The sequence below is a fragment of the Miniopterus natalensis genome, chromosome 2 (assembly GCF_054644295.1).
Source record: "Miniopterus natalensis isolate mMinNat1 chromosome 2, mMinNat1.hap1, whole genome shotgun sequence".
Taxonomy (NCBI): Eukaryota; Metazoa; Chordata; class Mammalia; order Chiroptera; family Miniopteridae; genus Miniopterus; species Miniopterus natalensis.
In genome coordinates this window covers 14,025,929-14,043,854 of record NC_142082.1, presented here as the reverse complement: position 1 = coordinate 14,043,854, position 17,926 = coordinate 14,025,929, and the positions used below count along the sequence as shown (strand labels likewise).

At 37.1% G+C, this 17,926-nt stretch overlaps 1 protein-coding gene across 5 annotated transcripts in view; it reads right to left on the bottom strand.

Moving 5' to 3' along the window:
• The window catches only part of ERI1 (exoribonuclease 1), a 49,674-nt gene that overhangs the window by 9,918 nt on the left and 21,830 nt on the right, over positions 1–17,926 (bottom strand). For 3 of the 5 annotated variants that reach the window (XM_087814141.1, XM_087814142.1, XM_087814143.1), the window contains exons 3-7: positions 10,848–11,026; positions 7,606–7,816; positions 3,825–3,908; positions 2,400–2,509; positions 343–457 (exon numbers count right to left, since the gene is read on the bottom strand). In XM_087814141.1, coding sequence (XP_087670267.1) covers positions 343–457; positions 2,400–2,509; positions 3,825–3,908; positions 7,606–7,816; positions 10,848–10,900 — 573 coding nt within the window. In that variant the 5' untranslated portion in view covers positions 10,901–11,026. Of the gene's footprint in view, positions 1–342; positions 458–2,399; positions 2,510–3,824; positions 3,909–7,605; positions 7,817–10,847; positions 11,027–13,428; positions 13,486–13,614; positions 13,812–17,926 lie in introns of those variants that run through there. The other 2 variants (XM_087814140.1, XM_087814144.1) reach the window with 2 other exon arrangements.

The window sequence follows — 17,926 nt, the reverse complement described above, 5'->3', positions numbered from 1 at the left end:
TATCAAGTTTTGCAATATTATTCTTAAAATTATACACATGTATTAAATTTGATAAAGCTGAAATTCAGTCAGAAGTAAATGTTCCATAATCAATCCACATACTGAATACCCCTACAGTGTCAAACCTGTTACTGAAAATCACATTAACCTACTTATGTAACAGACTAAATGAGAAAAACAGCTTCTTTCTAAACTCAGATGACCATAACTAATTTGGAATCAGATTATATGGCCTTTATTTGTGAAAAGCACTTAGTAAATCACAACTTAATGTGCATGCAAAACATAATAAACTTATCAAGTGTATATAAGAGTACAATCAACAAAATACAGAAATTTTACCTTGTAAAAGTTTCCATACGACTTTCGAATATTGATCCACTTTTTAGCAAAAGGAGGGTATTTGAGCCTGCTGAGCCGGCACTGAATGTTCAGGAACTTACTCATATCCCACGAACTTGTAAATCAAAAACACACCAAAAAAAAAATGGATAAAATAAATGCTATACTGTTCTTACACATGAATATTTTAAGTCACTCTATTTGTTTATTTACACATGACACCTTTCTTTCTTAAACTTACGCATAACATCAAGCTTAGAAAATTAAAATCTCTTCCTCCAAAATACTAATTCAAAAATAAACTTTAAATAGCGAAAAATAAAAAGTTGGGTATGTTAAATTTTTTTCACAAACTAATTCTTATTAGGCTTATCTTGATTATTTTTATGGTTCTAATTGTCCAGACAAGCCTCTATCTTGTTTAGTATTTTTTCATAATTCTAAAATAATTCTGCCAAGCTTACTTTTAATGCCAGGTATCAGGAACTTCTGTGAAGGTGTATTTTGAAAGAAAAAAAAACAAAAACAAATGAACAAAATACTTGAGAGACAAAAGGAACTGGTATGAAGTAGTTAGGACACAATTTGTTCTGCTACAGTATGTTTGATAGCATGTATCAGCCTATGTAGTTAAATAAGAGAATACAGACTGCACAATACAGAAACTGTACTGGTCTCATATGTGGATCTTCCTAGCCAAAGGGAGTCAGAATAATAGCAGTCAAATTTATAACCTTCAGCAAGACAGAAAAAAGCTTTCAACTCAGTTACTATACTGGCAATAGGGGTACTTTCAAGTGTATTTTAAGAAAATTAAAAACAAGTGCCTGTCGCCAGGATCCCATTGCTTCTGTGCATTTGTAATATCCTTTGAGGCAACTTCCACCTACTGAGATGCTTGTTTGGGCTGTCCAAATTATGTCTGGAGGTATCAATTACTGCTTTTATTAGTGCTCTGGTTACAAAATTGCACAAGTTTTGAACTGGTCTGTCCCAGAATGTGAGGTTTTTACAGACTCGAACATATTGTGGTACAGCAGAAACACCTGTATACTTGAGCAGGAACACTGACCATTCATGTTTGAAATCAATGACATTTCTAGAGGGCCATCAACATTTTCCCAAATGTCCATTTTTAAACATAATTATGTGATTAAATTCAATGCTCCTTCCCTGTTGTACGTGAGGGTCTCTAGATCCTTTATGTAGGTGACATCATCACTGTAGTGTACAATCAGCCCATAGTTTGAAACAGAAGTTGACTAGAAATTCCTTCTTGCACCTTAAGAGCATTATGGGAGAGGAGCTGCCTTGGCGCAATGCTTGCTTTGATGTTTCTCATCTTCCCAGTTAGTCCCTCATTTCACAACAGCTTTTTGAGCATACAGTTTGAACTCAGTACTACAGTAGGTGTTATATGAAAGACTACCAAGTAGCAAAAGTCCCTGATCTGAAAGGATTTTTAATCTCCTTGCAAACATAGGTCTTACTTACATGAAGTTTAGATATCAGAATATTCAGTCAGATTCCAACATGAATGGTATATATCAGAGAGGCTATTATATGACTTCAAAAATAAAAAAAGCAATGTGAATTGTAGTGTGTGGCATAAAACATGAGGTGGGCTTTGAATAATAACAAAGAAGAGGTCAAGGAAGATCACCTGCCAGTAGAGAGAAAAGCATGAATAAGTTCATAAAAAAGTATAAACCATGTGATGCACGGGCCAGCCTAACTAGAGTAAAAACAATAATGGCAGGTGCATTAGACTACATAAAGATTAGATGAAAGATCCCTGAAAGCAAGACTAAAGAGTTTGGACTTTTCTGAGCAAGGAAGTATCCTGACGAAAACAGAGTTTTCATTGTCCATATTAATATTTACCTTTCTCCAGCCTTCTAGTCCTGGACTAGACTGCTATCATTGCTTTCAATGATAACAAAAGGAAAAAATGTTGTTCTCCTTTAGTAAATATTTCTTGTGGTTATTTTAAAAGTTAAACAAGGACATCTTTAATCTTAAAAAGTAGATAAAAAGGTAATAATTTTCCTACTTACCCATCTGTTAATATGCAATACTTATACTTTGTTCCTAATTCCTTCAATTTCATCCAGTCAATTACTTTTTTCAGTACCTGAGGGAAGGTATCAGCTCTGTCTACCTGATCCTGAGGATATAAAAGTAAATATATAAAAATCAGAGTAGCTACATGTAGTCCTACAAAATACCCAGACACAAACATCGGAGGGAAAGAAACAGAAAGAGAAAGTCTTATCAATGGTGTTTTTAAATTCTTCATGACTTCACTTTTAAGACAATTAAAAATTGCTTATAGCCAAGTATTAGGAAGTGCTTTCAGATGAAGCACATAATCCTCCCAAAATTAAGATTTAAGATCATCCCCAATGGTTCTCTTTTTGTAGGCCTCAACCTAGTGGCTTACCAATACTCTAGAGTGGAGAAAAGGGAAATGTCTTCTCCCTGAAAGCCATAGCCCTCTACACTAATCTCTCTATCTGGAAGCTCACACCTTTCTACCACATACTACATACCACTGCCAAACTGATCTTCCTAAAACGTAAATCTTACCCATCACCTCACTTTCTTACTTAAAACCCTCCAAACACTCCCCAAGGCTTTCAGAATAAAGACATACAAGACTCTTCATGATCTGGCTTGCCTCGGTCTACTTTAGCTTTATTTGTGAACATACACCTTTGAACCATCATGAACTACTTACAGTTCTACTGTTACACCTGAAATGCCTAGTCATTCTTTTCCACCTATTGACCTTATCATGATTCAGCCCAAGTTCACCAAGATGAGGAAGTTTCTCCCAGGAAAGCCCTCTGTCACAGGAAGCCCTTTTTTTAGATGCCTGTGGATACCCTGATGAAACACTGACTGGTCAGCCTTCCTAACCATATTACAACCACTGGTTTCTCCTTTGTGTCTTCCTTAATATAAACTGTTAACCAAACTGAGGAGAGAGACTGAATTGACCATCTTTGTAGCCCTAGTACCTTGGCAAATAGTATAATAGGGACTTGTGTGAGTGAATGAATAAATTAATTAATAAGGAGCTAAATAACTGAACAAAGGTCCTGCCACATTAGAATACAACCAAAAACCACAGACCTAAAAAAATTAAACTATACTGTAAATAAAGTCAGGTGGAAAACAGACACATTTTAAAACTTTAGCTTCAAGTTCAGCATGGTAATATTTATTTTACTAATGTTCCAAACAAACTTTTAGATTCATCATTACAACTCCTTAAAAGGAAACCTTGAGAAAAATTTTACCAGATATGAAATTTGCTTTCCTACTTCTTAAACATTACAATATGAAAGATCTTTACCAAGCAAGCAAAGTATCATATTAACTTAAATAATTTACAATACTAATTTGTTAAAACTATAAAACAAATCAATAATTTTAAAACTTTCAAACTCCTAAAAAAAGGAACATAGAATTATAACCTGAGTAATTCCAGTTAGATTGATGCAGAAATCAGAAAGCTGTGTGTTAACCTCTGGTCTCACATACTGCTGAAATGTATCCTCCTACAAGGGAAGGTCAGCAAGTTAATGTATTTTCTATGACTTAAGATATGTGACACATGATACATGACAAATGCAGCCACACAAGATTATAACTTTATTGGTCCTCATGGCATAAAACTAGTTTTAACAATTTAAGGTTAATTCCCTATTCCCAAAGCACTCTGATTTTTCCCCTTATAATCCATTTTAATTAAGGCAGCTCTGATAAATTCTCCAGAAGCACTCTGATTTTTTTTAATTAAAAAATTGTTTCAGTTTAAAAAACTTTTACAATAAAGCAAGTATCTTCGAGCAAGCCAGCAAATCCAAGTTTAAACAAACATTTTCCTGCCCGGCAGGCATGGCTCAGAGGTTGAGCATCGACCTATGATCCAAGAGATCTTGGTTCGATTCCCAGTCAGGGCACAAGCCTGGGTTGCAGGCTCAAACCCTAGTAGGGGGCATGCAGAAGGCAGCCGAGCAATGACTCATCATTGATCTATCTCTCTCTCCCTCTCCCTTCCTCTCTCTGAAATCAATAAAGACATATTAAAAAATAAAATAAAAAATAAAAATTTTCCCGAGGAGCACAATGTCGATAATTTTGTTTGTAGTACTTTGAAACTGTAAAGCCTATTAAATGCATCCTCTACTTTAAAATACTAAAAGCTTTTGAAATAATAAATTCATTTAAACATCAGTCTTAAGTTATAATAAACTACCTCCAGATTACTGCTCTTTCATTTACTCCTGAGTAGTCATTATTATACTAGGATTCCATTAAACTGAATTCTGAATAGTCAAAATTTGACTATGATATCTCACAGTTTAAAGGGTGATAATCTCAGCAATTTTTAACCTCTTCAAGAAGCTTTCATGCTTACCTTATTTTATGTTCACGACTCTGTGAACTCAGTAAGGCCAGTATTGTTACTACCAGGCTCAGATTTCTAAGTGCTTTTTTCTCTAGGCCAACTGCCTCCCTAACTCAGATCACACTAAATCACTTGTTAAAAATTAAGGACAATTTCAAAGCCTAAAAATTTATAGGCAGAAATGGTTAAAGAAAATTCTTTGTGGTAGAAGATTTAAAAAATGATAAAACTAAAAAATAATTATATTGCCTGAGAATAATTCTTTTTACACGCTAGTATATTAGTAGATGAATTATAAATAGTTACTAACAACTGTAAAAGCGCAAAAGTAAAGACATTTGAACTTTAAAACTTTGATGCTCTTTATTTACAAGATGTATTACAAAAGGAAAAAATTCTACTTAATTGAATTTCGATAAATGAAGTCTATATTCTTCTAAGTATCAATATTTTGTTTTATAATTTTAAATTAAAATCTTTCAAAAATATGCTGCAACTTATCATTACAAGCAGGTGATACTAAGTATAACACAGAAAAAAATTTACTCGCTATTTAATACTTTTAACAGAATGATGCTACCGAGAAGTATGTATTCATTGACCAAATATTTAATTAACACTTAAATAATTTACATAGTAAGTAAAAGGTGATGAGGGTTATTAGAAAATAGAGTGGGTAAGAGGGATCAGAAATATTGGGGGTGTAAGGGTGTTTAAGCTACACTATTAAATAGGTAACCCAGTTAGGCTTTATTTAGAAGGTGAGAGTTAAGGAAGGGCTGAAAGGGAGGCAAGGAGGGAATCAGCAGCAAGACCTGGAGGAAAGGAATTAGAGATAAAGCCTGGGAGGTGAGGGGTGGAGCATGTCTGGCATTTTTGAGAAACAGCAAGCATGTCAATACGACACAATCAGGGGTAACAAGAAGCCAGATTATATAAGGATATGACTTTTACTCTGTTAAATGGGGAGCCATTGAAGGGTTTTGAGCAGAGAAGTTAAATGATCTGACTTATATTTTATAAGACACTATGTTGAGAATTGGCTGTGGGGGAACAAGGGGTAGAAACACAGAAACCGGTTAGCTGGTGAAAGCAGTAAATTCAATAAGAAATGACTGGGGCTCCTTTCTGGATATGTTATAAAGGCAGAGCAAACAGGAGTCACTGTCGGTCTGATGTGTGATGTGAGAGAGAGAGAGGTGTCAAGGATAACTTGAAGGTTTTTGAACTGGGCAATTAGAAAGACAAGAGTTGCCATCATTCATGCTAGGCAAGGCTGAAGATAAATGAGTAGTAATTCAGGGTGAATTCAATTTAGGACTTGTTAAGATATCTGTTTAGATGTCTAAGTAGAGATGTTAAGTGAGGAGTCTGGATTTGGGACAGAGGTCCAGGTTGGACATATGTATCTGGAAGTTATCAGCATACAGTTTCTGAAAGCTAAGGAACGAGATGACAAATGAAATCATTAAAGAGGATTGGAATTGAACCTGGGGCATCTGATATTAGGAAGTCAGAAAGAAACAAAGAAACCAGAAAGGGAAATTGCAAAAGGCAACCTGGTGAAGCTGGAGAAAAATCAAAAGAATGAGGTATCTGGCAGTTGCTTGAAGAAAGCGTTTCAAGGAGGGAGGGGTCAATTACACCAGGATTTAGGTAAAGGTCAAAGATGACAATTACTGATTTTAGTGAACTGATGGGATTGAATACAGAACTTAAACCTACAGTGCTGTGGGTTTGAGAATGGGAGGTAACAGAGACAGAAGTACATATAACTTTTTCAAAGAAATCTGACACAGAGAAACAAAGCAAAAATAGGGTAGCTTGCAGTGAAGTGAGATCAAGTGAAGGGTTTTTACAGTATGTGCGTGTACGTGATGGAATAATACAGGAGAAAGCAATAAATCATTAACATCTAAATGAGGGAAGAGAACTGCCAGAGCAATGGCCTTAACAGAGAAAGTAGAATATAGTGAGATATGCAAGATTATCTGCCTTCATTGCCCATTTTTCCCTTTGCTTTATTGACCTTTAAAATGCTTTGGACATGGAAATTAAATAAACAGGCTAATTAAAAATATAAAAGAGGCTCTGAAGAACACTAAGAAAAAAGCCTATGCATTTTAATGCATAAAGCCTTTTTATATTTACTCCCAATGTGTTGGGACTAACTTGCGGATAGATATGTTATGATACATCCTCACTCAGATTTTACAAGGCAAACAGTATTATTTTGGAGAATTCCTGGTGACTTCCTAAACTAGTAGCACAGACTAATATCTAAGGCATGTGTATTACATGGCTAAGAAGCCTAGGTTATGAGAGTTGTTTCCCCCCACAAACTTTTCACCAGAAAGATGGCAGTTCTAAGTTGAAACGTGATTTCTATAAATTATCACTTTCAGAGATCAGAGCATATAGTAGCCTATAGCAGTGGTTCTCAACCCTGGTTGTCTACCAACTGAGAAGCTTTAAAAATTGCTGATGTCAGGGGCCCCAGCACAGAACTACTAAACCAGAATCTTTGGAATGAGGGCCAGGCATCAGTATTTTTTTTCCCCACATCCCAGGAGATTCTGATGTCTAGTCAGATATGTGTTCTAAGCAAACAGAAAAAACACACTATAATTTTAGCTACTGGAAAAGGAGAAAAGCAGGCTCTGAAATTATTTTATTATAGCTTTTCTATTAATCAAGTGGATACAAAGCACACAGCAAGAGCAAAAATCTCACTTTAGAATTCCAATTCTAGCAGAAATAGCAACTGAGATCCTCCGCCTCACTATACCAACCCCAAAATAGTTACTGCTAAAAATAAAATTAAAATATAACAATTCACTTACTATTTCTAAGGTATCAGTATTCAGTAAAACAACAGGAAATTCAATTATTTCATGTATGAACTCGGGTGGGTTACCCTCTTCACAAGTGGCTTCAAAGTCAATAATACAAATGTAGTCATAGTAGCTGTCAGCACAACTGTCCTCTTTCAACATCAGCTTCTGCTTCTTATAATAGTTTTTCAGTCTCTTCTTTAGTACATCTTTTACTCCTCTAAGGAAAAATAATAAAAGTACTCTTAGGTGAATTTCACAGTCAAGAAACAGAACTCTTGCCTGCTGTCACTGGATTGAACACTGACAGTCACAGCATAATTTAGCTAATGTCAGCTAAAACAAATGTAAAGACTCAAAGCTAAGTTAGCAAAGAACTATTTAAAATACTGTTTAATATGGCATTAACATTTTCTTTTGCAAGTAACTTTTCATTTTTGTAGTATATAAGAGCATTTTCTTCAATATATTCTCGTACTTCAAACCATAAGCCTTGTCAGCATACACCACCTACATAGCCATATTGCCTTAAAGAGTAAGATGACATACGTGACACAAAAACTGAAATTAATCTGAATTATTCTACTGGCCAAATACAAATTTCAGAGTATGAAAATTCAGGCAAATTGAACATATTGTGCCATCGCTTTCCTTTCTTTTGACTTTTGCAGGTTAGACAACTAAGGAAGTCCATATGAATATGAAAATATATGAGCCTAGTATTTAAAGCTGAATGTCTATTAGCTATTTAACCAGGAAAACTAATTTGGAGCGACCTGTATCCAGAAGAACATTGTGATACTCAATAAGTTCTTAATTAGATGTACCTTTCTAATTTACCATGGGTAGAATATGATTTAGGAGATTTCAGTATTACAGGTATTTTAAAAATACACATTCCACAAATGGAAGGAGGAGGGGAATGGTTGTTCTAAATAGGTAACAATGGCTGGTAATGGTGGTCACTCGTGTTCCTCAAACTATGTATTTCTTTTAAAAAATTAAGGGCAACAACCTCTGCTCAGACTTCCTTCAGGACTTGCTGGTTGAATCCTATAATGGCTTTCAAATACATAATGGTAGTAAAAATAAGATCTTATCAATTAATGTGTAGTGACAAGGCATTTTGGTCACATCACCAATTAGTATTAAAATAATGTTTTCAACTTTTGTTTTCCTTTTTAAACTGCTGTTGAAAAGGAATCCTGTCCATAAAAATACTGATAACCAACTAGTTGTTTTAAGACAAAATGACTTTAATGTATTTATTTATTTATTTGTTTGAGATTTTCCAAATTACCAAAACCTAGCATTATCAAGGTATTGTGAGTTTGTGAGTGACCTCCGTGTCATGTGACAGCTTTGAATTACTTTGTCTTAATTTCTTTTCTTTCTTTCTTTTTTTTTGAGAAACTCTATTTTACTAAAAGGTTGCCTGTAAACCTAATGGGAACACAAACATATAAACAGTTGTTCCAGAGAGAAACTTGCATCTTTTACCTTTCCCTTGCCCCTCAACATTCAAATCATCACCATTTTTACCAATTCTAACTCAGAAACACATAGAGAATCTGGTTCTCCTTAATTCTCTCTGGTATGGCTCCCATTAGCTTCCTGGACTATGGCAAAGGCCTCCACTATCACAACCCTCCTATTCATTCTTTACATTACTTGAGAACTAAGCACTAGTGCCAATTTCCTGCTGAAAATACCTTCAGTGGCTCCCTTCTGCTTACAAAGTAAAACACAGAATTTAGCATAGAGTTCCTTCACAACTTGGCTATGACATATCATCTTCAGATGCTCCCACTCCCCATGGTACATAGCATACTGCAGATAAAACATACTACGAGTCATTGCCTGAATATGCAGTATATTTTCATGTTCTATAACTTTGGTTGCACAATAGCTAAAGAAAAAGAAAGATCACGTTGCAAAAAACATACAAACAGAAATTAGGAGTTTTGAGTTCTTTTTGCATGAAATAGAACTGTTTGGCAAATCAATTCAAATAACACCCCTGAATTCCTAAGACAGACTCTCTTATGTATTTTCATGCTGTTCTTGGCCAGACCTTCAATATAGCACTGGTCATTCTGCATTGTTATTTGTTTATGTGTTTTCCCAAAGACCATGAGTTTTCCAAAGTGGGGAAGATGCCTGTTTTACCTTTAAAACTTTAATGCCTAGTGTAGTACTTAGAATTCAGTAAGTGCTTGTTGAATAAATGTATACTCATACATCTAGGTCTCTAGCTCTCATGCAAGTCAGGAGTAAGCAATTGGTCTTCACATCTAGGAAGGACAAAAGTTTTGCTCAGAAAATTCACAGGCCACAGGTTGTATCTTCATAATAGAAAGAAGGGGAAATGAGGTAAAATTTTTCTTCACAAACTAAGATGTAGACAACTTAGAAAAAGAAAAAATATGTGTGCTCTTTTGAAAAGTAGTAGGGGCTCTGTATTAAAGGAAAGAGGAGCAATACTCCTTATAAGACAAGAATTCGGGGATACCCAGAAACAGTTCTTATCTACTGTATATAGTCAGTATTTTTCCTGATACCTAGAAGTTCTATTGCCTATCAAATATCTTCATGTTTTTCTAGATTTCCAAAGGCCATTCCTGACCCGTGCCACAAATCAAAATATGTTTTGCAAAAAAACTAATAAAATCTTAAGTGTGTATACATCTCACTGAATACTTACACATACACACACACACAGAGTTGGCTAAGCTGCACTGAATTCTCATTCAATATACAGTTAAACATAATGCATACCATTATTCTGTATAGTTTTAGAAATCAAAACAGGAAGAAAATACTTCCTGGTATGTGAATGTCTTTTTAAAATAATCTGGTTTCAAAGAAACCCTCCTTATAAAATGATACAAATGGATAAAAGAAAATATTCAATCTCATTAATAAAATATTATTCAGCAACTAAATGAGCAACTAAAAGAATTTAAAACATACTTGGTATAATAAGATAGATATTCCTATACACTACTGGTAGACTGTCAAAATATTCAGAGACTGACTCCCCAAACTAAAATACTGACAGGAAAAAAAAAACAGTTGCACATAAAGATTGAAGTACAAGAATATAAGTTACAGTTGTTACCTGAATTGTTAATTATGGTTATTTCTTTATGGTAAAATTATAGACTATTTTAATTTTTTCAATGTTTTCGAGACTTTTCTAGGATGAGCATGTACTATTTTTATAATTTTTAAAAGTTATTTTTATTTACCTGGTTTCAAGCTTGAATTCTGAAAGTTTAGCTCTGAGTTCTTCCTTGCTCATTCTATTAATGCAACCATTCGTAATAGCAATCTCTTTGTAAACTGGGTCACTGAAATCACTTGAATTGGAGGTAATAAACTTAGATCCTTTTGTTTCTTGGCCATCATATCTACATCGTTGCTTTTTCTACCAAAAAAGGAAAAAGATCGTTTAAAATTAGTACAAACATCTTAAAGATTCAAACCCCTGAAGAGGGGGTCTCTTTGTGCTCCAAGTTCAATGAAATATGCCTGTCACAACTACTGGAAGGAAGGCAGCATAGGAAGAGATGTTTCTCCCATACAACTGACGGTGTTCTCTTCTGAGTCAAGAAGTTCCTTATAAACAATGAAGTTAAGTAAAAAGAGCACTGATGTTGCGAGTCACAGCCACCTCAGTACAGAGCCACAGCTGACTATTTACTAGCAGCATGACCTGAGGTAGTTACTTATTAACCTCTGATTTTCCATTTCCTTAACTATAAAACAAAGCATAATAATGGTCTCAAATGGCACTTGGTTATTTGGTAATCGTAAACAGTATTTAGGCAAGATTATTATAAGGATTAAATGAGATTATGTACCATACCTACCCTGGCTATTAATAAATGATAATTTTACTTATTACCACCAGATTATAGAACAGACCTTTCACTAACAATATTCTAAAATTTACAAACTAATTTTAAAAATAATCTTCACAACATTATACACAACTTTTTTAATCTGACTTCATTGCACAAGGCTAACAGAAATTGTCCAATTTAAAAACAAAAGAGACTAGAAATCTAGTTCAAAATTTCCTAGTACCCAAGGCAAAAAAATGTATTCAGCTTCAAGCACACAATTTCCAAAAAGTCCCATATAATAGTTATTCAGGATAATTATATTATTATGCCATATAAACCTTTTCTCTTAAATCAAAATTTGTATTTTTTTAAAATGACTTAATTTTAATCATTCCACAGGTAGTCCCAAAATACTAAGATGCTATTTCAAAGATTCATTTATGTTACCTATTTTCCACATGCAATGTTACAAATATTAGGGATGTTCCAGATTTTTCAAAAATACTTTGGTACTTACTATTAATCCATATGGAAGCTTGTTAACTTAGTCATACTTACCCTGTCCCCATATGAACTTTCATTACAGATTAAGGGAGGATAACCAGGAACAGGCCATAGTCCTTGACTAAGAACTGACCCTGATAGTTCAGGGACTATTTCTCACTCTAAGTTTTCCATTTAATGGAACACACATTTACTGGAAATGTAATGCTAGGTACTGTACTAGAGTACTCAAGAATTACTCACTCCACCTCCTCTAAAAGTCAGCAATTCTAACGTGTAAATTGTCCATAAACCGAAAAATAACTATCCTGAAGTTCCTTGTTGACAAATATTTACAAGCTTTATTACACTGATCTTTGACTAAAACTAAGAAAATAATTAGCTTTCAATAATATATTAAATGTATAACTGGCTACTTTATCATTAGAATTTAATCAGGATAACCGACCCTGTTTTTTTAATTTACACTGAATTTTAAAGTTCGTCTTCAGTCAGGTTCAAATTTAGGCCAACACGGAGGAGTAGTATGTGTACCAAAACAGATGTCTCAGTTAATTTAAGCAAATTTTCGCTTTGGCTAAATTCTCTATCTGATTCACTGGCTTAATTCTTATTTAAGACAGAAGCTTCAAAAATTACCCACAAGTAACACTGCGAGACCTCTCCTAGGCATGCTGTAAAGATCTGCTTCCTCTCCTAGGTCCATCTAGGGAATGAGGTAACTGTGCAAAAACCCACAGGAGGGGCACGCAGGGCAAAGGGCCCACACAAAGACCCGCAGAGAAGGAAAGGCGGCCGGGCGGCCGGGCGGCGCTGGGAGCAGAAGGAAGGGCTGCGTGCGCGCAGTCAGCTGCGGGCACAGGAGCGGGGTCCTGAGGGGCAGCAGACTGAAGGCTGAGGAGGGCAGCAGCCCAGTCAGACCGCTTATTTAAAAAGATCATGCCAGCTGCCGCTTGGAGAATTAGCTGTAAACGGCAGCAGCAGTAGCCGGGAAGCCTTTTGCAAGTATTCACTCTATGAGATGCTCAACATTAGTTTGCTATTCATAGAAAATGACCAGTTTCATGAAGCATTAGATAATTCACAATCCACAGCGCTCATCAAAATAACTATATTCACTAAAGATGAATAAGTAAACTCATAAGTCCGTTTTTACAATTTTGTCACTGAAGGATCTACCAGTGAACGGTCGAAATCATTAAGAAAAGTAGTCGGATGTCTATATAAGATAGTGGTAAATGGGCTAAAATCAGGGACGAAGCTCTAACTAATAGACACAATCACCTTTGTTAAGGCAGGAAGGAGATGGGCCTAAAGGTCTTAAGTGACATACACATAGAGCGATTAAAAAAAAAAAAAAAAAAAAAAGCCTACCAATTACCGATAAGAGCTAGACAGAATGACAATAGCAACAGTGTGCACGGCATGTTTAGTTCAGAATTCCCACTCAGAGCTTATAAAACCAGAGCTGACGTACTTCCCGAGACTATTTACTCTCATCCAGAAGGTAATTCGGTCCAGAGAGAGCTCAATGGCAACCTCCCGAGTAAAGGGTCCCGGAGCTGGGAACAGACAAAGCGGCCTGGGCTGGGGCCGGAGGGCGCGCAGGCTGCGGATTCCGCGGAGCATCGGGAAGACGCGGGCGCGCGGGCCGACTCCTCACCTCGGGATGCCGATGCCGCGGCTCCTCCCCGGGCTCGGACCGCGGCGACTCCAGCCGCGCGGGAGCCAGGGCCTTGCCGCCAGGTTGTGTGCTCTGCTCACACTCCATGCCGGGTGTCACGCAAGAAGAGAGCTGCTGCTGACGGACAGTCGCTCCCTCTCACTCGGCCAAGCTCGAAAACCTCGCCTTTCTGCGTCGAAAAATTACCGGCTCGCGTTCCCGCGGCGGCGGCCACACAAACTCCAGCGGACACCTCCCACTTCCGGGAGCGTGAGGCGTCTACACGCTGCGCAGGCGCAGTGAGTCGGCGCGCAAAGAATGAGCGCGCTTGCGCGGACGCCGGCGGGAGGAAGCGGGAGGGAGGCGCCCGCGGGTGGCAAAGCGGCACAGCCATCCGCCTGCGGAGGTAGTGCCGGTCGAATTTAAGTTATATTGGGGTCTAGTCTTTAGTCATTAGAGGATACCACCAGAGTAAGTGACCCCACTAATGTTTTCTGAGAAGGAAAATGAGGAGTACCATGTTGAGGGGTGAGTTTTATCTAGAGCCAATAACAAAGGAAGATGTCCTCTTCTGGGCAAGAAGAAATGGGTCTGGGATTATTAAAAAACTGAGCATAAGGTATGAAACAACTTTTCAGCCCGAGGGCAACAGGCATTTCTGGACTGTTGTACCTGACGGAAAAGAGACAAGATGAGCCCTCTGGCACCCTGGCTTTCAGCCCGGAGGTAACTTCCAGTTTGAGGGGCAGGAGGAGGAACTCGGAGACCAAGGGAAGCAAGACGGAGATCTCTGGAGAGGACTGGGGTGAGTTCGTTGGAATTTATGAGGTGGAGGTCATGGAGAAGGAGCGTCAGAAATCTACGTAGAAGCACCCCTGCATCTTTTTTAGAATAAAAACCAGTGAATATGTCATGGAAACTCCCCAAGGCCAGGAAAGAACAATTTGGGGGGAGCAGGAAGCCAAATACTTCTCTGCACAGAGGACTAGGAATCATGAGTTCCTGGCAGCCAGAGTGGAGAGACGGTTGAATATGCCTAATTCCCTCTTAAAGGCTGTGACAAAATACAGGACTCATTAAATTCAACATATCAGGCATCCAGTCAAAAATTAATAAACATGATGTAGGAAACTGTATCATACAGGCAATAGAAATATCCAGAAAGGACAAAAAGGATGGCATTAATAGGCAAGGACTTTAAACACCTATTACAAATGCCTTCAATATGCTCAAGGATTTAAAGGAAAAGATGGCAGGAGAGAAACTGAAGAGATTTTCTTTTTTAGAAAGAAGCAGCAAGTAGAATTTCTGGATATGAAAAATACCTGAAATTTTAAGATTCTTTGTGTGGTACCGTTAGCACATCAGGCACTGCACAAAAAATAATGAATTTGCAGACATAGCAATAGAAACAATCCAAAATATAACACACGGAGAAAATAAACTGAAGGGGAGAAAGAGTCTCAGTGACATATGGGACAATATAAAAGAGGCTAATTGCAGCCTCAGAAATGGGATGAGAGTGAAGAAAAAAATACTTGAAGAAGTAAAGGACAAAAGCATTCCAAATTTAATGACCTATAAACTACAGATCTAAGAAGATCAAAGAAGTCCAAGTAGGATAACTATAAAGGAAACAACAGGCCATATCATAGTCACACTGGTGAAAAACAGTGATAAAGAGAAAATCTTAAGAGCTGCTAGAGAAAAAAAGGTATATACAAAGAACCAATAAGAAATTTCATAATTTCTCATTAGAAACTATGCCAAAAGAAAATGAAATGACAACTTCAACTTGGAGTCCTAGACTCTAGGGTGAGAGAGACTTTTTCAGACAAGCCCAGGAAAGCCACATCCTGAAGTAAAGCCATCCCAGCAGACTCCCAGACCTGTAAAGAAGAAGAATAAATGCCTACTGTTGCGACTAGGATGGTTTGTTATTCGGCATTATTGTAACAAATACAGGATCACGTCAAACCACATGGTAATGGGTGACGACATACAATTCCCTAATAAAGAATGGGACACAACTGGAAATCTACCACAGATACTTTACTTCTGATATCACCTGTTTCTTCCTAAGTGGACTTTATTTTTTTCCTTATAATTACAGACTTAACTTTGTGTTTATAAACTAAGGTTTATAGGCTCAGAAATTATAAAGACTTCTAAGGTACAACTCCTGAACTAATAATCTGTTTTTGCCTGGATTTATTCATTTTCTCTTCAGATAATAACTTTGAGTCCTGACACACAACTGCAGAGAAATTAATGAGAATTGTTAATCTCATTTTTCTCTCAAAGAAGAAAGACCTAATGAGCATTATCGGGATCCATATTACATAAACATTAATAAGCACTAGTTACAAACTGTTTCACTTGAACTTTTTGATTTGATACTTGTGACTCAACTATTAAGATTCACGATCAAGGACTGATAATTTATCTACACTGCAAATAATGGGCTCATACCTTAGTACCGCTGCCTGTAGCTTAGGTGAGATACAGGACTAAGATACAATAAGCATTCATTCATTCAACAAATATTTATTGAGCGCCTTTTATGTGCCAGGAATGAGCATTGAACAAAATGACAAAAACTTTGCCCTAGTGGATTTTACATTCAAGAAGTGGGTTACAGGCAATAAACGAAAGAAGTCAGTAAAGTGTTTACAATATGGAGAAATATTAAGCAGGTAAGGAGGATAAGGGGCTGTCCATTTGAGGAGGAGGGGTTGCAATTTTAAATAGAGTGGTTATGGGAGGGTCTTCTTAATGATGTGCTATTTGAGCAAAGTCCTGAAGGAGGTGAGGGAGCAAACTGAGGCTGAGGGAAGAGAATTTCAGGCAGAGCAGGCATCAAGTGAAAAAAGACCTTGACAAGTATCACGTGATCTCATATGTGGAATATAATGAGCAAAGTAAACTGATGAACAAAATAGATCCAGAGACATAGAAGCATGGAACAGACAGAGGAATCTCAGAGGGAAGTCAGGGCTGAGGGAGTGGGTAGGGAAGATTAATCAAAGAACCTATATGCATAAATGCATAACCTTGGACACAGACAGTAGTATGGGAAAGGCCTGGAGGGGTGGATGCGGGGTGGAGGGCATCAGTGGGGAGGAAAGGGACATCTGTAATACTTTCAATAAAGATAAATTCTTAAAAAAAGGAAAAGGCCCTGAGATGAGAACATGCCTGGAATGTCCAAGAAATACCAGTGTCCCATACAGATGCTCCTTAACATAAGATGGGGTTACGTCCCAATAAACATATTGTTTAAGTTGATAATATCGTAAGTTGAAATGCATTTAATACCATGCTGTAGTGTATTAGTTGTTTATCCTAACGATCATGTGTGGCTGAGCGGGAGCTATGGCTCATTTTCACCACCCAGAATCATGAGCGAGTATTCTAACACATATCATTAGCCTGGGAAAAGATCAAATTCAAAATTCGAAGTATGGTTTCTACTGAATGTGGATCGCTTTCACACCATTGAAAAGTCAAAAAATCATAAGTGGAACCATCCTAAGTCATACAGCCTGTATTTCCCTGATTGTGTGATATCAACATTCAGGAGACCCGTATATTTTTATATGTTGACTGTGCTGTTACCTTCCATATACCACCAAGGAAGAAATCCCAGTGATGCTAGTGCCTTTTGCCTAAGAAAACATGTGCCCTAGTTGAGCAGCTAAAGGGGAAAGCCTCCCTAAATGTTTGAGGCATAGCACAAACCTGAGGGGTTTAGAATTAGTTATTCTCTTTCATTGCAATTGAATTTTATATTATCAACTCTCCTGTATTCTCAGTCTTTTCCTTGCAAGTGGACCTTTTCCTACTGTATTTAAAAGGCTCAACTCAAAAATTTCCAACTTAAAAAGACAAACCACACAAAACACCTCCCTCAACCTCAGAAACCCTGTAGCTAGCTACCTATCTCCCCTTCCCTTTCTCCTTCCCCCCCCTTCCCCAGAGATAAACTCTTAAAAGAAGTGTCTCTTTTCCCACACCATCCATTTACTATATAGTCTACCCTAATTTGGATTCCACCCCCACAGTGCAGGGCCTTTACTGCTCCATTGAAGTCACCAATTATCTCCATGTGGTTAAACCCAGTAGGCTCTTGTCAGAGCTCATCCTAGTTGACCTTTCAACAGCACCCTATATTGTTAGCCATTCTTTACTTACGGAAACTCTGTCTTACTTTGGTCTCCATGGCAACACACTTGCCTGGCTTCCTTCCTTTCTCTGGCCATTTCTTTCTAATCTCCCTGATCAGTTCCCCCTGGAACTGTGTAATTGTATA